The 24,985-nt window shown below is 38.2% G+C and overlaps 1 protein-coding gene across 2 annotated transcripts in view; it reads left to right on the forward strand.

Moving 5' to 3' along the window:
* The first annotated feature begins 56 nt into the window (after positions 1-56).
* macrod2 (mono-ADP ribosylhydrolase 2) overlaps positions 57-24,985 on the forward strand; it is a 601,357-nt gene continuing 576,428 nt past the window's right edge. The window contains exons 1-3 of one of the 2 annotated variants that reach the window (XM_015362869.2): positions 57-278; positions 4,946-5,056; positions 11,265-11,369. In XM_015362869.2, coding sequence (XP_015218355.2) covers positions 242-278; positions 4,946-5,056; positions 11,265-11,369 — 253 coding nt within the window. In that variant the 5' untranslated portion in view covers positions 57-241. The remainder of the gene's footprint in view (positions 279-4,945; positions 5,057-11,264; positions 11,370-24,985) is intronic. The other variant, XM_015362870.2, reaches the window with a different exon arrangement.

Consider the following 24,985-nt stretch of genomic DNA (forward strand, 5'->3'; position numbering starts at 1 on the left):
CCCATAAGCATCCCGCTTCCTGGTATAAACTGGCCAACCAGCGGCAGCATATTGAGTCTTTCGGCACGACTCCGGTTAGGTTGAGCAGGCCGGGGGTCCTAGTATATTTTGACTGCTTCTCAGGTGAGGCATTTCGTTCAGGAGCTGTTTCACTTTCTCCGAGTTTCCTAACACACTCGCGGTGAGCCTGGGGCTGATAAACTCAAAAAACAATACTCACAAGCCCAACCATCACGGCAACATGAGCAAAAAGAAAAAGGACTGGAAGGTGGAAAAAGGTAAGCCTTTTTTTTGTACCATGACATATTATTTAGCACTGTCTCAGTGCTTCTGCATCCTGAACTGAATCATCATAATTACAGCTACCATTTCTTACAGTTTAACACATCTGAGCATGCTGGGTGCACTGCTTGAGATGCAGCATACCAACAGAGTACTACAGCAGCACAACGCACAATGCTGTTGAGGCAAATGTCTTTCCAGAATTCTATGTTGCAGTTATTGCATGACATTTGCTTTATCTGCAACATCTCCAGTATAGCATGCATTTACAACCAAATGATTCAATTGCAGGTTGATAGTTTGTTTATTGACTAGGCCATTTATTTCCCCCCACCAAGTTCACCTGTTAGATTGACCATGACATACACGAGAACCGAGGTTTTATGGAGCTGCATTATCAATTCAGTGCACACGTAACAGCTTTTCGTTATAGTCCTTAATCTTGCTATATAAACTAGAAAAAGTAAAAGAAAAGTTTCGAAAAATAACGGTATAAGAATACCAAAATGTTTTTGCTGAAGTATGGTTTGCATTCCTGCAAGCAGTTTCCTAAGATTGAGGACGGTTGCAAGTCGTTCTTAGTTAGCCAAGTTTAACATCAATTAAAACAAACGACTGTCGTTTGAGGGGGAAGAGCTTCATGCGTATGGCATGAAAAAGGCACTCACAGAAATGTTATAAATGGCCCTCTTAAGCGTCTATATTATTGAAGAAACAACTTTGTCCAGAGCACTTAGAGAGCAAACTACGAGCAGTTTTGGTTAAGCAGCAGTTTATTGAAAGTAAAATTTTGCTTGGCTTGTGCTGGAGATGAACGTTTTGACCAGATAAAGGACGGGTGTTGATACGCAATGGATCATGTAAGAAATCTTGTATACAGGGAAAAAAGCTCATTAATTAGACCCGGCTTGTTGACCTGGTGCTGAGAATCCACACAGCTGCCGGGGTAATGTCACGTGCGCTTGAATTGATTGAACGTACAAGTTGCATGGTTTTGCTTTTCAGTTTGTTTGATGTTTGTAGATGATATTTTTTTTTTAATTGAAAAGCAATGTGATTCTGAACCGAGACCAATTAATCCTGTTGTTAGGCCACTTAAGCGTTCAGTTGTGTAACGGCGCTCGACCGAAGTAAAATCCAGCATGCATTTGGGTACTTCGGACCAAGACCGGCATCTCCAGGCCAATAGTAAATGGCAAACTTGCGTCGTTTTATAAAGCACTAGATCAAATCATACTGTATATGCAGTATTGTAAATTACCTGCCATGGAACTCTGTGACAGCAGTTCTTCGGTGTGAGCTTCCAGGAACGTCTGCAGGACCCTGACAAACTCCGGACAGGTACAGGTTTCTATGTCTTCTGTAATCAAAGTATGCTCCGCAGGGTTCAGCTGTAAAAGTGACATCGGCAAGTCCAGTCTTTTTATTGCTTGCTGATCAAGAGAAAGAAGGGATTTACTAAACGATGGCTGGACATTTTAATCAGACACCTTGAAGTTGAGGCCAGCTTGCATCAGTGTAAGTGGACTCACTGATGCACATTGAGGTCTTTTTGGTACTAACCACTATGAGTTTGGCATGAGGAAATGAAGACCTGTCCCTTTTTGTATGCTCATTCCAACACATTATGTCCCAAATGATGTGGAGGTAGAGTTCACCCTGTTATCACCAGATGTGTAATTGTTTGCCAGTGAATACAGCTGGAACCCAATTACTGGAGTTCCACATGATGTGACTTCCAGGCAATCTCCATCATTTCTGGATGTCTTTTCAGATTCGCATGAGTGTATGCAGGGCCACAGACGTAGGCCTGCCTTGTGAAACCACATGGCTGGCTCCCTTCAGTGGGTACGTTCTGATACCTGGTCAAATTGGAGGATCACTTTTCAGCCCAGGAACTGTGCTGAAGATCACCGAAGTGCGCCTGCTAAAATGTGATCTTGCTGAGAGGCTGTGAATCTCTTATGCTTACCCGTTATCTTTCCTGAGACCAGTGTTTTTGTAGGTTCAGGAACCTTGCAAGGAAATGTTCATTCATCTGGGTAGGATTTATATTTGCATCAGTGAAATGCAGGTGCTCCATTGTGCTGTAGGGTTAAGTTTGGGGATCAGATTTATTTTCAATTAAGAGGTTACAAAAGTAAGTGATACCACAAGCAGAGCAGTATGGTGGCAGTATTAATTTCAATAGGTGGGTCTCTGAGAAACATCACTCATTCACATACATAAAGGTAAAAGAACAGTGCTTTTTGTAGCATGGTAAAAAGAAAAATGCCAGAAGAGCTGAAACTAGACTCTTGTGGTATCCCTCTCTATAAATCACCAAACAGCTAAGATGCTTGCTGGCTCCATACATCCACTTTCTAATCAGTTCTTCCATTTCAGGGTCATGTGGAAAGCAGAGCCTATACTGGCAAGCAAGGGGGGCAAGGCCAGGTACACCACGGGTGTGATGCCAGTCCATCGCAGGGCAGACAAATACAGACGTGCACACACTCACACCTAGGGCCAGTTTTCCAAAAAGCCTTTACTGACTCCAGAACTGAAAATTCTCACCAAAACTCCCGTCATCGAAAATGGAAAATCCGAAGTACCATGGTCCTATGATTCATTTTCTGGTTGCTTCCTTGCTTCTCGTGCTGTCTTGTTGAGCGCAAAGTGGAAAGGCAATGGGTCCTCGAAGACATTGCATATTGACTGACTGCTGGAAGCGTCTGCTTCCTGCCTTTATTATCCATCACCTGACCAGTTGTCTTCTTTCAATTGGTCAGGTGATGAAGGACAGGCAGGTCATTGCCCACAGCTTTCTGGGGAATGTGGTTCACACAAGAACTGTCATTTTCTTTACTAGTGTGTAATCGTGATAGGATCTGTGACTGAAAATGCTATGCTAGTTGTGTGATACGGGTATAATTAGATTTGTGCAGCTCACAAAGGCTTCATTCATTCAGTATATTGATTTATGTGATTTACCAACTCATTTGGTTTAGTGAGACTATAGGCATTGAGTCTAATGAGTCAACACAGGACGTGATTCGGTTTTGATCCCAGAGCTCAGTAATTAAAGGGTGGAACTTGGAAACTTGAGTCGACTGTGATACAGTAAATGTTAAGTAAATGAATTTATTTGGCTGGTTATTTCAGGCAGTTGTGTTGCTAAAAGCAATATTAAAATAGATAATACTTTATTAATCCCGTAGGGAAATTGATGAACTGATTCATCAACTGAATTGATGAATTGATACTAAGCCTTCAATATATTGTAGGCTTTTCTAATTTTAGGGGGTTTAAAGTGTAGGCTTCAGGTTTTCAGGATATTTTACATCCTTAGTAGTGTTGTTCAAATAAACCTAAGACGCTTCGCAGAATAAGGCTGTTCAACTTTATGTACTAGTTATAGAAATAGGGCAAGAGACTTAAGCAGAAACTACAGCCAGACCTTTCACCCATTTCTGACCTCCCTTTGTGTGGAAAGTCTCTCACAACCCAAAAGGCTTGGAGGGAATATCATTACAAGGGGATGAAGCTGTCTAGAAATGCCACCAAACTTATGTTAGTATCAGGTGTAAAAGTGCCATAATTTCTCTTGCATCATTGTTTCTTTCTGAAAATGCAAATAACCTAACATCATTATAGTATTTATGATCCACTTCCATAGAAGTTATTTTGAGTTGTGGCACTGGTCCACAATTAAACACATTTATGGTAACTTAAAACTCTCAAATGGTAAAAACTGGCATACAGTGTTAATTTGGACAGATTTAGTCAACAGTTCATTCAGTGCTAGTAGCATAAGACGTCACAACCCTCAAGCTCTAAAACTAAATGTTGGTGTTTTTCGAGAGTGTAGATTATTGTTCATAAGAAGTGTTATGTAAAGCTGAAAATAATATTCACTTGAGGCTGTCTGGATGGCGCAATTAACTTTTGATCCCTTCATTGCGCCTATTATAGAAATACATATTTCCTAGTGACACAAAAATTGGCCAAGATTTTAGAAATAGGAAAACATCCTACATTTCTCTCTCTTAGTAGTTCCAAACATTCACAATGCACAACTCAAAGTGCTTTCATGTAACTTCTAAATAGAAACAAAAGCTGCAATTGTGCCTCTTTACTAAATAATAAATATTGCTAACAGCCTACTTGGGAATAATCCATTACAAGCATATTTGTGTTAAAGCACTGACTGGAACCTGTCGGAGACAAGATTATTTCTATATCTGACAAGTCTTTGGGGAATGTAAGAGGTGGTCTTAAATTAAGTGGTGAAATATTTAAATATTGCTGTCTTTATTTTAACGCAAATCCTCTGGAATCCTAGAAGTTATTTAAAGCATTAATGCTGCTAAGAATTTCTGTAATATAAAAATAAATTTGAACCCATTCCTAAGATCTGATTAAAATCAGTCTTTTCTGGATTTATGGCTGTTCTTTCTGCTGCTGGGATTTTGTGGTTGTTCAGTCTGAATCGGCTTCCTCTCCTGTATGCACCTCTGTTGAGATTCATCACTTGCTAGAAACGAGATTTCAAATATGTTGTTGCTGTTCAAAAGCTTGCAGTCGAAGTCCTAATATCTAACTTTCAATTCAAAATTACTTTGGAATTCCAAAGCGGTTTCTAAACTGCACTCAATGAATTTGTCCCTTTTTGTCTTTACAGAACGTCTACAGAGTCTGGGACTTGAAGAAAGGCGCAAAGAGTATCGAGGAAATTATGTCCCACTGGAGAAAATTCCCACGTGGAAAAAATCAAAACAGGAGAAAAGTAAATGTAAATACTGCTATTCTAAATCTGTATTATTATGATATTTTCCAACATGGGAAAGGTTGCTCATTTTCACTTTTTAAATGTCAGGATGCTTTTGCTGTTGTTAAGGTGCTCAGAAGTATAACTCCAAAATATTTCTCGTTTCATTTGTTTAACCCTTAATTGCAGTTCTACATTTAAAATGGGTAAGGATAAAAGCATAGAAATTACTTTCCAGTTCTTAATGAAAATCAGTATATTTGAGATTCTCCATAGAAGGTATATTAACAGGCTTAGATGTTCTGTTAGATTTCCTCTCGTGTCTGTCAGTGGTGGGTTTGCTGAGACAAGGGCAGAAGATGAATCTTCACATTGCTCGTTCTGGTCTGTTTATACTACGGTGGGTTTATAATAGACCGACAGTGATGTTCTGGAGCACATGGATAAAATCAAGATGTTTAATTGTGCGTTTTAAATCACCCCCATTGCCAGTACAATAGTAATTGATACATTACAGGTATATTCTGCCCAAGATGTCCCTTAAAACAAATGTAGCATGATGATGGCAGTATGCACAACGTATTGATTGAACTGATGTGTTTGAGCTATAGTGGTCTGCTCCATTTTGCAGATTAGTCTCTTGTCCGAGAATTGAGTGTCGCAGATCTGTGTAAGAAAATCAAGCTCAACAGCTGCCCTTTGATAAGAAGGCACAGGCATTGGGATGATTTGAGGTCTTTTCTCTCTGAAAACTAGCATTGACTAAACGAAGCATTGTCAGCTGTTTACGGAAGAGTAGCTTTGTCTCTACAAAAACAGTGAGGAATAAAGTTAGTGACTGAATTTATTATAATTGCATATCGGTTCCTGAATGAGTTTGCTAAGTGATTGAGCATTACATGTATTAAACTCTTTATTTTACAGCATACTTAAAAATTAAAAATGAAACAGACCAAAGTTTTGAAATCTTAATTTTATGATGGAGCTGTGGTAGTGCCAAATCCAGGTAAATAATGTTGACACCTACAGTAAGTTATAATTATTGCTTGTTTGTTTTGCATGTGCTGTTAATGACTGCCGTGAAAGTGTGCTGAAAAATACATAGGGGAATTAGCTTGATTGTATAGTAAACAATCTTGATTTGCTAGTAACTAGATTGCAAATGTGCAACAGACAGGTTCTGTTTGTAAACTATTTAATCATTCTTTTTTATACAGTTCATAGGCTATAGATAAAAGCTTGTAGTCCCGATTCATAAGCGTTAAACTCCAGTTATGTCTTTTGAATTCCCTTTGTGGGTTGTCAACTTCTGTACTTGAAGTTTTATAGGCTGTTGTATGTCAGCAGCACCTAACATGCTGTTAAACTACTTGATTTAAGGCACTAGTTATTTCATCTGGATTGTTAGTTGTACAATGAAAACCTGCAGGTACTGGAACTTTGGAGTGGGATATCCTGCTCTAGAGCCCTGGGAATGCTTTTCCAGTTAGTCTTGTAGGTCACCTGCAAGTATTTGTGAACATTTATAATTTATATTGATCAATTAGGTTGTTTGTTTAATTTAGGGATCTCTGAGCTTTGAGGGCTAAAAAGACTGTTTTGTTTTAAATAATATAACAAGTCCCCTGCTAAGTCAATAGCAGTGAATTCCTTCCAGCTCTTTAGAAGTTGATTTAGAGATTTTCCAGAACCAAGGTTGGGGATCCCTGCTGTGAAGCATGTCCAAGCTTTGCTGCTACCCATCTCGGTAGTTATGGAAGAAATTACTTTCTCCACAGTAGTCAGACTTTTTTTTTCTTTTCCTTGTCGTTCTCTATTCATTTTCCCTGGCCTTCACTTGAGTTACTCTCACTCATTGTGACCTTTCTGGCTTAGACAGGATGTGGCTTCAGGGTGCATCTGAACCTGAGTTTATTGGGTGACCTGACCAGTAGTTGTTCAAGCAGCAGATCTGGATTCTTAAAGTAACTGTGGTGGGATCTCGGGAAAAAGCATTGATAGATTTCTGCTTAAAACATATAAAAAATGCTTTTTAGGCTGAAACAAAATATTTTATGTTCCCCAATATTGAGATGGATATTAATAGAATTTCTATTTCAATGGAGTGGAATCTAAAACAAATGAATAAAATGTTTAAAAATTAAATGAATTTAATCAATTTGATAGATTCTATGGTCCTTATTTGTAAACTTAACAAATGGATATTTGCACATCTATAGGTTTGTGAGCAGTGATTTGAATGTTAAACTTTAATTTGGATCTGGACTGGACCAAGTCACTGTTTTAATCTCATAAACGTATATCCAACTACGTTTATGCTGGAAAACATTGTAAGAAGCAGTGGTTTCAGGCACTATTGATAATGTTAATTTCATTTAAGGTGTGGGATACTTTTAAACTCAGTCAGTGCTTCTTGGCTTTCTACTTTTCATGGTCTACTTAATTATCTGAAACTGTAATTAAGGCCCACACTTACAGAGCTGTGGGAATATACACATGTAAGGAACAAGTAGAGGTAATTCCACATTGAATAGAAGATAAAGAAAAAAATGCAGTGTTTCGACTTGTACTGTAGCAACACATTCTTCACATGCAAACTCAGCTTTTGATTACCTATCAGAAATTGATGTTGGCACCGAATCAGCAATTTGAGTCTGTGTGAAATCTTCCGTTTTATTCTGAAGAAATTCAGATTTGGAGAGAGAATGTAGATTTTCTTTAAGTCACAGATGCTAGTTTTAATACAACCATATGGAAGAAACAACAACTTGGTTCACTAATATTGTATTAAACTCTTCCTTAAAATTTAGACTTTAGCAAAATGGCTCTAGGTCACATTGCCTATTCAGCTGTGGCTGAAACTCTTAAAGGCATGTCTGAAAATAGATGAAGTGTTAAAATGTTTTGTTTAACTTGAGTTTTCCTCCAGTTCAGTTTAAATGGAAGTTCAACTCCTGGGCTCTACGGGTGGCTAGAGACCCTGTGATGTGAAATAATATAAAAAAATTTAAAAGGGAGGAAGTCTTTTCCGTTGGCTCCAGATGTTAAAGCATATAAATAAGTCCTAGATGCACAACACCAAATTCTTCTATTGTTTTAGCATAGTCATATCTGCTTATCTGTGGAATTCAAAATCAAATTCTCGATTTATACAGTAATATTCAGGGCGATTTAACTAGAACTGTACTTACAAAGGCTAAATGGGGGGGAGAAATAATAATGCCTTAATTTCTCTGAAACACTGGGCAAAGTAAAACTAGAAATTATAGACTTCTGCAGTCTTGGATAATGTGACTGGGTAAACAAATGGTTTTTTTCCCTTTAATGTGCCACACAGACACAGGTTCACTTTAGTGGAGGCTTAGTATAGAGGGAGCAGGTGGCAATACATGTATATAAAGGCCAGGGGAGTAAGGGTCTTGGCATTGCTTGAATTTAGTGCTAAATTGTTCTGAATGAAATACCACTAAAACCAATGTATTTGGGTGAGCTCCCCTTTGTGTTAATGGAGAGTAAATATGGGTATGTCTTGGGTGTTCTCCTGCAGGCTAGTAAGAAAGCTATTTGAAGAAAATGGCATTTTGATCATAAGATGAGTAGATTGAAATTGCAAAAGCAATTTATATACTAGAAGAAGTAACTTCGCTCTCAGATTGCAATCAGGATAAATCATGAAATATTAGGCTGTGTGGATTTCTTTTGTATTTGTTTTGAGATCTATAATTACTGTAAAGATTTTTTGGCCTCAGATTTATTGGCACAATGTAAATAGTACAGAATTTAACAACTGGAAATTAGAAAATAAAACTGAGTATTTTCTTTAAAGGGATTTAAAATGTCTGTCTTCTAAAGGCAACCATGGGAAATGTAAATCAATGGTAATTCAATTAATATTTGCTCCTCATCCTTCTGCAAGTGTGTTTTGTAGTCATTGCAGCTGTTAGACCCTTATTATTAATTTATTTGGCTGTTGCTTTTTTTATCTTATTTCTTGCAGATCGCGAGAGGGCAGTAGCACACAGATTGAGAAACTGTTTCGAGTTAGTTGCTGAATGTCTTTGTCTTCACTGCTTATTTCTTTTCTGAGATTTGGGTTTCAAAGGCATCACTTTTGCTTGACACCTTTTCTGTTCTTTTTTGGAAAAATCACGAGATTCTATTTAAATTAACGCAAATGGAAAACCAAAAGTAAAATTTGAACAAGTTCGTTATCCAAGAAAAGAGTCTTTAAACGGGTAACAAAATAATTGTAAAACCACAAATGAAATATTTTCTTGAACTGGTGTTTTTTTTTACTTAAGAAAGATTAAAGAATCAATACATTGTCTGCTTCTCAACAGTTACAGTATATAACTAAATTTCCTTCCAGCTGGTTGAGAAAACCTAAACAATTCTATTGAGCGGGGAGCACTGTACTCGTGTGGGCTCTGCTAAATCTACTGTCTTTTGTTGCAAGATAGTTGGACCTCATCCTACTGATGAAGTACATGTGATTACAGGCTCATAAGTGGTTTAATTGGTGAAGGAGGGTGTTGTGATGACAGTCTCTAGTCCCAGGCATTTCCAGTTTTAATCTGGGATATGTGTTTGACTGACTGGAATATCCCAAGTTGTTGCCTATAGTTGGCCTGAATGATATAGGGTTTCTGCTGGATTGAGTAGCAAAGCAGTGATCCCACTGCAATGTTATTTGTGATAGTTGTCTCCAATTTGCTGCTTTAGCTCCATGCACTACTAGTAGTACTGTTGTAGTATGAGGAGATGCAGATGGCTAGGAAGTGCATGTTTCAGATGACATCTGGGGACTCCAAAAGTAGAGGCCAATGAAAAGAAAAGTAACTGGCAGTTCATTATGTAAAAACGTTGCCTTATTGAAGCTGTGTGACTCTGGAGTTACAGGTAGTTCCAGTTTTTGTTTAACCCTGCTTGAAAGTGTTGCATCATCTGAATTTTATTCAGCATGTCATTGAGGTGTTGATATATAATATAACAATTGCGTGTTAGTTACAGAGTCCTACTTTATAGTTCAGTTTCGCTCAAGAATTGTTTTTAAAATACATTGTGTACTGTACATTAAATGTTCCTACTTTGCTCTTTGGTACTGTAAGATTTGTTTTTGCGTTAGATTGAAAGCTGTTGAGGAATTACTATGAGAAGCATGAAGTCTTTAGCAGTGTATTTAAAAAGAAATACAATATTACGATTAAGTATAACAAGTAAATGTTAACATTGATTGCAAATAACTATGATCAATTCTTCCTTTGATCTCTTGTTTCCCTCTTGTTGCTGTTGAACATCCATCTGCTATTATCGGGTTTCTCCTCCTGGAGAGACCAGTGGCTTCCAGAGTCTATCCTGGGAGCGCAGGGCACAAAACACAACTGAGCTCTGCCCCTGGAGAGGACCAGTCAATCACAGGGCAGCAGAGAAAAGGACCATTTGAAATTACCAGTCAAATCTAGTTCGAGTAACAGGGTTCAGTGTGCAAGAGATGTCAGCCCACCCTTGAAACTTGCGCAGTGTAGAATTCCGTCATTAGTCATTTCTGCTCTTTTGCAGATTTTCGGTTTAGGAATTCATCCACTTGCAGTAGCTTGTGGAGGTGAATGGTGATTAGCAGAAATGAGTGGAATTGCCTGTCAAAGTTCTAACCAAGATACATTTTGAAATGTCTCCTTATAGTGATTAACAATGTTTGTGTGAGTGGACAGGGTTCATTGAGACTTTACCTTCTGATATTCAGTCTACTTTTGAATAAACTGTACAGTCTTAGTTGTTGTGCACATTGTTTTAATTGTGCCAAAATTAAATTTAGTAACTCAATGTGCATACTGTTGTTGGCTCGGTGAAGACCTTTGCTGAAGTTTTTAAATATGTACATTGCCTACCTCTAGGCATGTCCTATAGAGCAATTGGCAAATTATTTCCATATGGTATCATCATAATACGATAGAAAAATTTATTTTCACGGAAGCCTCTGTTTTTTCAGCTCTGGCCTCGCAACATTATTTTGCCTCCGCGAAATCCCATGTTTGTATTGAAATTTGTTTGGAGGTTCTGTTTTATGAGTAGTTGAGTGAAAAGGAGTACAGATAAGAATGAACCCTGGACTGGATTTGGCCACCTTACAGGACATTCTCTGAGGCGAGATTAGAACGATCTCAATTCAGTCTAATTTTTCAGCTTTTACTTCAGTTTTGGTACAGGACTCACTCAGGCTTGTTTTTTTCAGATAAAGAAGAAGTGTCTGAAGTGTCAGCATTTCATCTGAGTGACAAAGTTTCCCTCTACAAAGGAGACATCACTACCCTTGAAGTTGATGCTATCGTGAATGCTGGTAAGTCACCTTCAGGGATCTTGTTTGATGCTTTTATGTTGAGGTGGGTTAGTTATTATATTGCTGGAATACTGCATGAGTTCCTCAGTAACCAATATAGTTGCTTTATATGATTATATCTATCTCGATCATTGACATACTGTCCTGTTTTAGTGTCCATCTACAGGTAGTGGACAATAAAATGGAAACACCTGGGTAAAGGTGAAGTGTTTCTCATTGTGCATTTATTCAACTCTTCCTAGAGGTCTTCAAAAAGTGCCAATTCAGTCAAAATCTGTTTCTTGCCCTCAGGAGCTTCTGAGTTTGCATATCTGGGTTGTCATTCAATATGAGACTTGAGTCTCTGGAATTGATTCTGCTGGCTGTTTTCCAAGTCATATTTTCAAAATTCATTGAATAAAAAAGTGTTTTTTCTCCTTTTTTAAATGTATACAAATTTTAGTGATCCTAACCTTAGATCAGATCTATATACACCGAAGAGTAGTGGATTGTTTAATATAATGAGTAAACGGTCCAGTGTTCAATTATGAAGTACTTTAACGTCTGCTTATATCTGTATTGACAGTAATATCTTGTTTTGTTCAGCCTGAATCTCTTCAAGTGACTTTTTTTAATTTTAATTTGAGTAATGCACAGAACACAGAGACAACAAAATAAAACCTTACATAAGTAAGATGCACCATGCTCTTAATAAAAGTACAACTTGAAGCCAGTGATATTTTTTGTGGTCAGGCTATGATTCTGTTTGTATATCTAGATTGCCCTCTTGTGTAGAATATGGGTACTGCAGACTAGAAATTAATATTACAGTAAGTGGTTCAGAAATCATTTGTGAAATCAACAAGTTCAATGTCAAAGACAGTTGTACTAAGTAGAATTGTATTTTTTTTTCCTTTCGTTTATCAGTAGAAAGTATAGCATGGATGTATTTTCAATAAGCATGGCTCTTGAACATTTTGTATCATATGAATTTTGTAAAATTTGAATGGAAATGTATTGCATTGACTGCATATGAAAATTGTGCATTTTAACCTCTTGAAGAGTGACAGAATTTGATGTCTTTAGTACATAAAATCATCTATGATATCTAGCTGAAGCTACTGTATGCTACTGGGGCCATAGTAATGAAGTGAGCTGGCATATGTAAAAACCAAGGTTGTAGTTTTTTTCTAAAGCTCTGTTCTGTCTTTGTCTCCTTTCTGTCTCGGCATTTAAACTGCTATTTTAGAAACATACAGTGTAACGGTCCATTGCAGACATTAGACTAAGCTATGTTTAATGGGCTTTGTCAAAGTGCCAGTGACAGTGCATTGAATTTATTCAGAAGGTGAACTGTCCGACCCTTCACTGAATGTAGGATCATTGTTGGTACTGCAGTGCGGTATGGGGTCTACTAATAGATTTAAACACAGGTTCATGCTTATAAAACAGGGTTAATAAACCAAATTTAAAAAAAACATGCAAAATCATCAGGATTTGTTTTTTTTAATATATTAAATTTGTGGATCTGTTCTAGTTGGGCTTTTATTTTTTAAATCAAGAAGAAAACAAGATGGCTAAAAACCAATCAAAGAAAAATATTATATAATGTAGGAAATGTGCTTTTCAGACAACTGGTCGTATCACATTGCTTCATAGGTGAAACAGGGTTTTTGGATCTCTTTTGGACAGAAATACACCCTACCGGGACCTTTCTTTTGCTGGTAAATGTGATTATCTCTGTATTTCATCAGTAGCAGCAGAGTTCATCAAAAGTATGGAAATGCACTTCTTCTGCTTCGGAAGTGTGTCTGAGTAGATGCTGCTTCCAGCCTTTGAAATCCAATTCTGCCTATGCCTGGGCCTGAGCTTTTCCTGAGCAGTGTTTGTTTTTGCCAGGTGGACTCCTTTATTAGAAACTAAATGCTGAAATTTGTGTGCAGCTGGAGAAACGAAAACAAATTCCAGAGATGTTGAGTGCTTTTTGGCTAATCACTCTTCATAAGGGAGTGCTGAAGAAGCAACTGTGAAAGCTGGCTCACCAGTTCACATAACAGCCGAGAGGCGATTCAGTTGAGCCAGGCTCCGCTGAGCTAAATCTTGTGCAGTGCTAGTACAATTAAATATCACTGATAGGAATCAGGGGGAAACTGATGGAAACGGCTTTCTTGTTTGGAGAATGGAGGTGATGCGTGTGCATACCAGGCAGACTTTGTTTTAGCCTTTCACATCTGAAATGAAATGACTGTAATGAATGTGGAAGGAAAAATTGAATTGCTATGGATCTCTGCAAAACTATGTTTTCAGTAATTATGTGATAAGCAGATGGTAGTTTTTGCGTTTCCTTGCATTTGTTCTGCTTCTCTTGAATGTTGGAACACAAGAAGAAAAAAATGAATTAACTTTCTTCTATAAAAAAGCATAGATTAGTTTTATAGTGATAAAATATGCTAAATTTGATCAGTTCGGAAGGCAGCGTGCTTCTAGGTTTTACACAGGCACAGCAGCAACTCGATAAAGATCCAGTGGTTTCTGGTGTGGGAGTTATTGGATTGAGTTTTAAAAAATCCTAATGTCAATGTGGACATTGTCAAGCACTGAAAACTGTATTTCCCATTGAAAAATCAAGAAAGTGTCTATCAAATGCTTCTATTTCAGTTTTGATCATTTCATATTGAACACATTTGTGTTTCTTTCACAAATTAAGTGTCTACAACAGTAGAGACATAACAGTGAAATACTTTGAAGGCAGTTAAAAATGGCGAAGGTGAAAAATAAGCAGATTTACGTATCTGGAAAATTTAAACAAAGCGAATTAAACAAGCAGCGTTTTTGATTAAGTGAAAATAAGTGAGGGGTATAATAGGTAGTAATTAGTTGACTGAGTGTCCATAGCATGTTTTTAAAGTATACTTTAATATTGCAAACCTTATCCTCATTACTACAGACATGATAAAATAATTGAGTAACAAACTTATAGAACCTCAGATGATCTCTTGTATGTTTCACACCTCAAGAGCCCTTTGGGAAATTAGTGAGGAATTTGTTAAATCTGAAACTGCCGTTTTGAAGTGTGGGTATGACGGAAGAAAAAAAGAAACGGTACATAAAATTAAACTTGGAAAATAAATGTTCATCCAGCTGTGTAGAAAGCTGTGCGATGTTTGTCATGCACTGAACCTGCATGCTTTGGTTTGAACATCTCAGTAACTTCAGCAACATTGCTAACCACTTTCAGCTGGTGTGTTTGGTAAATTCAGAGATGAGAGCTTATAGAGGATTTTGCCCAGGGGAAAGTAATCCCCTCACATCTCTGATCAGACTAATAGAAGAGTTGGCCTCAGGATAGAAAGTAGCCCTTATGGATTCCCTCAGTACTCCTTTAGGGTAACTCTCGCACCCCCTCACCCTCATGGCCTCTCGGTCGCTGTACCACCTGTTGCTCTGCTTCCTCCATTCCGCAAGAGGAAGATGAAAGGGATTCGCCTCCTCAGATGTTCGGAAGCACTTTGTAGTCCCTGATGGTAGAAATGTGGCCTAAAGATGAAGATTATTATCTCTGCTGTGGCTCTAGCTTTGAAGAACATTTTACACCCCCTACTGGATTTAGATCTGCCGCAGTTGATCTGAATTTGTTTGGAATCGAATATCTACAGTATGAGGTACACTGCTGTTAGGTTTCTGGGTAACTTTAATGCTAAAAATTAAACTAGAACTCATGACAGATCAGCTTAATTTCCACAATCAACTGATTAATATGAGCTGTGGGACTGCGTGAAGTTCCATGTACTGGGCACACTATATACCAAGATCATCAAATTGATTGTCTCATGAAAGACTGTTTTTTAAGATGGTTTCTTGCCTTGAACACTCTTCGCAGTGTGAGTAACTTTCGCTTTGTTTTGCCTCACAGTTTGAGAGCAGAACTTGTTTGTGTTCTTCCTAATCAAGATGTTATTCAAACCAAATGACCAGTTGCTTGATGAGTAATCATGGACAGGGCCATAATGTGGCCCAGCAAGTTTCAGACCTCTGTGATGTTCAATTTCAGTTTTGAGAGCAGCAGTGTTATTAAGCTTTGCCAAAATGGTTTCCAGATCATATGACTCGTTGGGGTAATGTTCACTTGGAAAACTTCCCTTTTGTCTTTAGACTCCTGCCAAATTTCCTCATTTATGGATTTCATAGGCATTTGAAAATAACAGCAGAAGATATCTGAACAATAACAATAGGGTTCCCACAGCTGTTACCTGGTCCACTGAAAATGGGTTTTTAGTATAAAACTCTGGCCACGAAGGAGTAGGTCAGTAACTAGGGGACTATATTGACTTTGTTTGCATATAGTTGGCAGTGTTGACAGGTTTTTTTCAAGCCTTCTGGGCACAAACCGTGGGGCAGGAGCCAATGAACAAAGATTGAATGGCACACAGTTTCTGTAAACGCCCATAAATGACCACGCAGTTCAGAAGTGACATTGGATTGCAGGACGGGTTTAACTGTCCTGAGACTGAAGAACAGGGGAATAACAGACAATGGCAATCTTTATATAGTCAGTTCGTTGGTGATCAATTCTTAGTTCTGTTTACGTCCAACCTCCCCCGTCAGAGAAAGCGTGGGGAGAGGATGTGGGATGCAGGTTGCACAACTGGGCTCAGGAGTGGACTTGGAGATGAGGTGGGAACTCTGCAGAGAAAGGCCCAGGCATTGTTTTCCTCCCACTACCCTATGTTTGTTGCAGAGAGATGGGGTAGAGGGAGCATGATGAGACCATATTGTTTAGAACCGGCTGGTCTGGAGAGCCCTCTATTGGCCATTGGTGAAGTAAGATGTGTCTGTCTCTGTCCCAGGATATTTGAGCTTATTTGTGAGACTTTTGGACTTTTGTTTCTTTTGGGATGTTTGGTTTGGGTTACCTGAGGCCATGACGTTAATGTTTGCTTTGTGTGTGTGTTCCTTGGAGATGCACATTTTTGTGTATTTTCTTATGACGTAGTGATAAGCTGTAGTTTTTACAGGAATTAAACTACACTTATGTGGTCTAACTGTCTTGTGTTTGTCGGAGGGTGTGCTGGTGACTCTAGTTGACTCATGGAGAAGGTTATAGGAGAACCTGTGGCTGAGGGAAGAGGGTCCTAGCACCCTTAAAACTCCTTGGTGGTGTAGTAGTCTACAATTATCCTGCAAACTGGAGTCACTGTGTGTCCTTGACACTATCCACTACCATTTGGAAAGCATGGTGTACTGGCTGTTCACAGATGGTGCTGAAAGTAAGTTGCTTTGCTCCATTCTAATAACAGACAGAAACAAGGTACACATTTTAAAATTATAGGCTTTTATTTTTTTAATTAAGCTATATTGCTTGTCAGTACATTAAGTAGGATGAAGACTGGGTTGACTTGTGCAGATTATTGATCCATGGCTTTCTGGGAGAGTATAGATTTTATTTGTGTGCAGCATTGCATACAAATATTTGTTTTTCTCTGTGAGTGGCAGTGGTCTGGGCAGTTAATAAACAGGTGGGGAAATGATACATTTTAATCCAAATGTGATTGGACAATCTATCAGACAATTTTACCGGTCACTAATCCTTTGTGTTTGGAAGCTTAGTTTATCACAAAGAATTAAGATCTTACACAATGTTAAATAGAAAAAAATGAGTTCAGAACCATGACCAGATGCAGTTGACTGTTAAGATGGCTTTCTCTGTGGATTTAATTTAAATCCTCTGTGTTTTTTCTTTTAAAAATCAAGTGCCCCTTAATTCTGTTCATCGTTTCTATATACAGGTCTCAATGTATTTTTTTCATCCTTCAATGTTTTTGTGAGGAAGCACAACAGCATAAAATAAATGCCATTATTCCTGAAATGTTAGAAATTATTAAATTGGATATAGCGACAATCTATTCTACTGCATAAAACTTAATATTTATAACAATATTTTTATAAGAATAAAGTTTAGAAGACCTATTCAAAGTAGACAGGATTATATTTATTAATGCTATAAATACGTAAGTCCCTAACTGAGAAGCCTAATAACTTTAAATAAAACTTTTAATTTAACGGTAATGTAGATTTTATGTGATTATTAGTGACCCATGAAATAACCATGGATACTAAAGTTATCCTGAATTTGTTGCCTCTTTTTGCACTGTATAATAGAATTGAATATATACTGTACATTATTATATAAGAAAATTGTATGATACACTGTTACATAAAAGATCCAATTTACTTTTAATTGTCTAATTCAAAGTCATTAATAACCACCATGTTAAGTACAATTACAAGTGTAAAAGTAGTAATAAAAAATGTTCTAGAATTTCAAGCAGATTAATGGAGATTGTACAGGTAGTACACAATTCTTTGTTTTATGATTTTAAAAAAGGCTTATAATGAACTTATCTATGTGATAGTGGGTAAAATACAATACTGGGATATCTTGCGTTTTTGCCACGGTTTTCAGGCAAGTTGTGTGGCTATAGTATAGGCCCTGCTTCTTGAGCAACAGCAGGCATCATGAAATTAAATCATAATATGGCAATTAATTACAATCATAGCCTTTTGAGTGCGTTGATCCTATGAGTATAACGGTTCATAATCGCCTTCAAGATGGTTGATTTTTATTTATTGAAATTAATTTCTTAGCAGTGCAGTGAATGGTAATTGACAATGACACTAATTGATGTAGAAGTGCTAATGGTTTACTGTTATTAAATAAAATAAAACACCTCATCGCTTTTAAAACCGAGGGGGGTGGGGGGGAATGCATTGGCCATCAGAAAAAAGGTGATGATTTCAAGACTACAAGTGATGAGACTAGGGACATATTGAGTGGGCATATTGGATATGTTGAGGAGCACGATGGGGGTAGTTGGTTACCTGGGGCCCTGGGTTCTGTTCCCAGGGTGCTAGCTGCATGGAGTTTGTATGTTCTCTCCTTTTTCCCATGGGCTTCCTCCAGGAGCTCTTTTTTTCCCTCCACAGTCCAAAGACCCACTGGCAGGTTAATTAGCTTCTGGGAAAACTGGCCCTGGTGTGACTCTTTGTGTGTGTCGGTGTCTGTATGTGCCCTGCGATGGATTGGCATCCTGTCTAGGGTGTATCCTGCCTTTTCACCTATTGCTTGCTGGGTTAGTCTCCGTTGTCCCTTGAGACCTTGTACTGGAAAAGCATTTAGAAAATTGATGGATGTGTAGTGTTTTTGTGTAGAGGGTGGCTTTGTAGTGTATTCCAGCTACTAAAGTCAATTGTCTAGAGCACATGTGGACCTCAAGGTTTTTTAAATTGCTGGCTCATGTCTTGATTATGTTGTTAGCCTGTTGTTAAATAAGACCATCATTGTCTTGCCAAGCAACAGTTGCTAGACCTCTCCTTCGACTAATAGATACCTAGCTGTGCTGCAGGCACTGTGAGGCTCCCGGTGTTTAACAGGGAGACTGCCTTGAGAAGTACACCCTTCTAGCAAGGATGAGTTTGAAGTGATGGGCGGAGCGGTGGCTCTGTGGCTAAGGATCTGTGTCTGTGGCTGGAAGGTTGCCTGTTCGTATCCCGCGGCCTGGCAGAGGAATTCTACTCTGTTGGGCCCCTGCTCCAGGGGCGCCGTATAAATGGCTGACCCTGCGCTCTGACCCCAGGCTTCTCTCTCCCTGTCTGTGTGCCTGTGTGTCTCATGGAGAGCAAGCTGAGGTATGCGGAAAGACAAATTAAAAATTCCTAATACAAGAAATTGTATATGGCCAATAAAGTGATCTAATCTTATCTTGATGGGATGAAGGTGGTACTAGTAAATCTTCTTGATTAACAGTTGGAAGCTCCTAACTTGGGAGGTATAAAAAGTAAAATAATTAGGATTTCCAAATTAAAAGAAAAGTTTTGTACTGCATTAATGTAGTTATCAAATTCTATTCCCATATCATCTTATTAATAACTTAATAGCTCACATCACAGCTATGTGAGTCTTTTTGCAGTTATTATAGGTATGTCGTGTTGGTAATGAGAATTTTAAGTCTTCTGAATCTTTTACTTTGATCAGAGGGGCCTGCTGATTTAAAGTTAATAACAGGAAGGGAAATTGCCATAGCGGCTTGTAATTGGCTTCTGTAATGTACATAACAAATTACCTTTTCCACAACCAATGCACTCTAATGTAAACCTTCAAGTATTTGGTTTAGGATGGGAGTGGGTTATTAAGGGATATTATCTTTGTAATGTGTGTGTTGGGGGGTTATATTAGGTTTTTTGTTATTTTGAAAGAGCATTCATCTGTAGCAAAACTCTTTTGTTAAAATGTGCTTTTAAAATCCCTTTTCCTCTATAATAAGGCATTTCAAACATGAAATACAATCCAATGCTCTAACTGCAAAGGTGCTTTGATGCTTTTTGTTCTGCAGCTACTCTTGGCGGTTAATGTTTTACCAATGTCAGCCTATAATGGCTTTCATATTACCAGTAATAGATTTCCCCTTCTGTTTCACCTTGCCACCTTATCCTATTACCTATCCTGCACCTTCATTGTCATGCTAAAACTCTCCTTACTCTGGATGTGCTGTGCATGTGTTAAAGGAAAATGTCCGATGCATCTGGAAAAGTGGCTGTGGTCCCACTGAGTCGCACTGGCCGGTATCCTTTAGGGAAAGGCTCCCTACCTTTGGTTTTTGAGGGCCACTCCAAACAGGTTTTATTGTAAGTCTCCTTAGATCATCAACAGCACAAGACCTCAGGAGGAACTTTTTAAATTGGCTTAACTAGGTCCATTTGCCCCTCCCTACACAGGTCTGAAATTGCTTATGGTTTAAGGAGACCTATAAAACCTGATGGACTATTGCACTTGAGGGTAAAAGACTTGGGGAATTTGGCTTTAGGGCCATTTATGTCCCTTTTTTCCAACTAAGTAATAAAAAACGTCAGTTAATAGCCCCCGGATCTCATATCTGCTTATTTTCTGTATAACTGGACAGTTTTGTTTGTTGCACTTCTTTGGGTTTACTTTTCCTGTGTTCATGCACATTCATTGCAGCATGTGTCTTTTGTTTTTTTTCATCTGTAAAATATTCAGTGTGCTAAATAATTTTCTTTTCATTAGCGAGGAGAAACCCTGCCGTGTGATATCGCAGTGCTTTCCAGAAGTGCTGTAAAGTCTTGACAGTCTTCCCTTCCTCAGCAGTGCCAAAATACTGTTGGACTAACGAAAAGCTCGTTGAGCAGCTTCACCAGCGCTCAGAGATAATTAATTTTGTTCTACAGGCATATTGGCTTCCATGGCCCTCTGGCAGTTTCATTTATTGCGATCATATCGCCTGGGACTTCATAGCAAGGTTGTATGAAATCGGGGTCAGTAATGATGGAAAAAAATAACTTCAATGTTTGGTCTGAAAAAAAAAACAAACAAACAAAACAAATTGTGATTGTTGCAGTCGTGCGCAAGGAGCGGAAATCTATGATGCTCGTTGTGAAAAGTTGCCGCTCTGATGGACAGTGAAATGAGCATGGTGTCATTCCCACTGCGTTTGAAAACCCAGGCTAATCAGATCACCTGAATGCATCATTGGTAGAAAGGGTGTTTCTTTCTGGGGAATGGGAAAATGGTGCTTTAAATTCACAAACAAGGCGAGAAAACAAACTATTATTGCGTGAAATATTCTGTCATCTCTAACCTAGGAGAAAAGCACGGCAGCTTATTGGTATCAAAGACTGGCAGGGCAGCAGGAAAATACTTAAAATTAATTGCCAGCTTTATGAAAACACTGTTTTAGGGCAAGTAAACTGGCAGTAAAATTCATGTACTCCATTGAAGCAGTACTTTTATTGGTAATTTGATCATGTAGACCTTTTGTATGTACAGTGTTAAACATTAAATACGATTATTCCATTTGTACATTGGAGGTAACATTTAATAAAGGTTGGTAAGACTTGTATTCCATGGTGCTGTAATAGCACCTTTACACAGAAAACAAATCAATACATACTGTTTGAAAATGTGACAGGTGGGTTAATGGGGTTTAAGTGTCATTTGTTAATGTGCCCCTTGTTGTTTTTCTGCCTGCATATTGTGTTGTGTGTTGTGACCTGGTCAAAAACTGTTTTAAAAAAGGAAACATCTGAACAAGACAAAGTATTTTATTAAATCTTGGTAACCAGAGTGCCTACAGATTTAAACGTGGAGCTGTTGAAAAGTAGATCAGCTTTGAGTCATTGTCCAAAAAAAATACATTGATTGTCAGCTGTGGACTTCATAGCAATATAGTAATACAGAGAGGATGTATGTAAATAGTATGGCATCAATGCTAAAACATCCTGGTTTCATGTGAAAACATTGCAGAAAAATAGGGCATTCTCCCTTTTTTGACCTTTGTTTCTGGGAGTTTGAGAAAATGGTAGTGGTCATTATGCAGATAAAGCTGTTGAGTTGTCCACCATGAAAACTGAAGACATATAGCCTGTGTCATTGACTATGCACATTCTCATGGAATCATGGGTTCTGTGGAACCTGAATGCCATGTGCCTATGAGACCAGCTCTACTGCTGCAGCCATCAAAGTTGACGAGGAGAGTGTTGAAAATGGCATGAAATCTCTCCAGGGAAAAACTGGAAAATCTTATAAAGTATCATATATGTGGTTGGACAGTAGTGACTACTGAAAGCATCTTTTATGATGAAATAATCTCAAATCTATCAATATATACAGCATCTGTCATTGTATTGAAAACTGGAAGCCTCTGTTGTTCCACAAACCATAAGTATGTCAGAATGATGTTCAGCAACTAGCTTCACTGACGAATGAAATGGTGCTAGGGAGAGAGCAGTCCTGGTGGGCTGTGACTTGGCACACATGCATGGTAATGCTGGCAACATTGTGCCCAAAGCTGCAATAATGTACAGTCCTGTGTATATATATACAGTACATACTACATATACATGAAGGACACATTTTGCAAATGGGTATGAATGAGAAACTCAAGTACTTGGAAAAAAAACAACAACCTTCACATCCCTCGTAGAACTTCTGTCTTGAACTGTATGCAATACAGAAGCTAAGGATTTGTGATGCTTTTTTTATTTTATTTTCAGAAAAGCCCCAGAAGGTTTTCTATAGAAGCAACATAAGCATTCTTTTTGGCAGGTATGGTGTCCAACAAGTCACCACCCCCAAGAAAAACATTGTACTCGCAAAAACAAATTACATGTTATATAGGACAACCAGAGCACGTCTCAGCTTCTCTCAAAGACCAAAGCAATCTATAAAAATGTGAATTGTTACTGCTGCTCAATGTTTTGCATTTTATAAATGGGTACACATTGAAATGTATTCAAAACAAAAGATGTGAGGTGCACGAGCTTAGAGCTTGCTCACTGAAACCTTCGAGTCAGGGTTGCGAGGTGATACATATCTTCTGAGAAGTCAGCTCACAGTACACCTTCCTTGGGGGAAAAAAACACTCCAGAATGTGGACAGCTTCACAGTGTTAATATGGGTAAACCAGTATAGTACCTGCAGCTACAGCCTGTGATATACATACCCTAAATAAAACCTACATTTCAGCAATGTTTTAGGAACGTTAGATGGGTAATTCTGTTTGAGCCACACACAATGGCTCATTACACCAGAGCTCATTCTGGTTTCAAAGCATGAAGCAATGGGCGAGTACGTGACTTCCCCCCCCAGTTGATGGGATGCCAGTCTATTACAGGATCTGTTGCCAGAAATGCTGCTCCCCTTTCGTAACCCATCAGTTATGAATCCAGAGGCTTACCCAGCATGCTGTGCTGCCCCTTACATGAAGAGCCTGCAGAATATGTTTGTGTACTCCTTGTTCCTGATGACTGTACAGTGTCACCAGTTTTCTTCACATGTCCCGCTTTGCAGGAAAGTTTCAATTATCATTGTGCCCGTGTTGAACATTCCTTTAGTTACCTATCCGTTGGCCTTTGACACTTTAGTAGGTGTTGGGACAAACACAGTGTGTTGTTATTACACTGTGTGTCATTCGGGCTGTCTTTCATAGCCTTCTGCTGCAGCTGTGGCTCACCAGCTATGCAATCTTCACTAGTCATTTTCTGTTCTCTGAATGTTATTGATGGATGGTAAATCACTGGTACTTCTACTTCCACAGGTCTTTCTGCAACTGGACCTGGTTCCATTTGCTTGAATTCCTTCAGGTTTCGAAGCATTGTTCAGATTTGTTTCCAGATAGCTGCATGATCCAGAAAATGGGGTATTCTTTCAAACATATCTGTTGTGCAAAAGTACTGTTTTCCCAGAATGTTGAGGGTATACATCTCGCTTATTTGCATATTCCTCAGAAGTGTGTTTGCTCTTCTTTTTTTTTAATTCATCATCCATACTGGAGTATCTTGTGTATTGTCTGCATATTGTTTTGCTTCTGTTCTATTTATTTTTCCAGGATTTGCTTTGAGGTTACGATTGAGGTGTGACATTGACTTGCTCTTTGGGTTTGCGAGTGTATTGTGACTCAAATCTACAGCAGCCCGTTCCTGACTGGGGTTGCACTGGCAACGATAGTCATTTACTTGCCTCAGAAATAACCCTGTTCTATTGTTCTTTCATATGTTGCCATCCAGTTTTTTCCTGAAGCATTGGTGTCTGAAAGGTTGTAAAATCAGGGGGTGGTATTGTCAATTTCATTGTTGTTGTTTTCAATCTGCAAAGTGACGCACTTATAAAGTTTTATTTGACTGTAAAGAGCAATGACTGTGTTATCAAAGTGTTTCCTTGCATGTCTGGAGTATAATTTATTCTTTACTGAATATGACCTCCTTTAACTTCACCTTTTTGTGCATCGATTTATTTGATCCATGTGGCTGTTTTAATGTAGTTATTTGTAACATACAACAGCAGTGATTCTGCTCTCAGCACTCGGTTTTGTACACTGTAATTTATTTTTATTAAAAACAAGATGCTGCAGAGATCCAGAAGAGGATTCAGGTCACAAAACCCTATTTCAACAACATGATAGGATGGGTCAAACACTGTAGTTCATTTTCTTTTTTTAACCAAATTCTTGACTGTCATTAACTTTATTGCAAAGGACAGATTTCTTATTACAGATGTTTTTGTCTGCCTATTAGCAGAGATGCTCACACAGGCTCAACTTTTAATCAATACATAATCCAGCCTTTTCAACATTGTTTAACTTGTCTTTCTCTACTTATCCATCTCTTTATCCCTTCAGGCCACTAAAGAAAAATTGCCAGATTAAACAGCGGAAAATATCAAATACTGACTTCACCAAGTACAAATTCTTAATTTTAGAAAAGAGCCTATAGTGTACAATGCATCCCCTATGAATAAATAAAATTGCTTAAATCTACCAAACCTGCTTTCAAAATACCGTAGGCAATTTTTTGCAATAACTGATTGCGATAGTAGAAGTGCCTAAATATATAGATATTAAAAAGAATAAAGCTTAATTTGCTATTCAGTTTCTTTTTACTGTGACAGGGAGGTCTGTGTGTTTGCTTCTTATTTTCAGTCTTTATTACTGTGAAACCATTAGAATGAAAGCCTACTGAATCTTATTGGAGTTTTTTTCTCATATTGCAACTTTATCTGAGGCAGGCTCTGCTATTTCAGCTGTTCGCATCGCATGCAGAGCATCTCTTAAATCTCTGTGCTTTGT

The sequence above is a fragment of the Lepisosteus oculatus genome, chromosome 17, assembly GCF_040954835.1.
Source record: "Lepisosteus oculatus isolate fLepOcu1 chromosome 17, fLepOcu1.hap2, whole genome shotgun sequence".
Classification (NCBI taxonomy): Eukaryota; Metazoa; Chordata; class Actinopteri; order Semionotiformes; family Lepisosteidae; genus Lepisosteus; species Lepisosteus oculatus.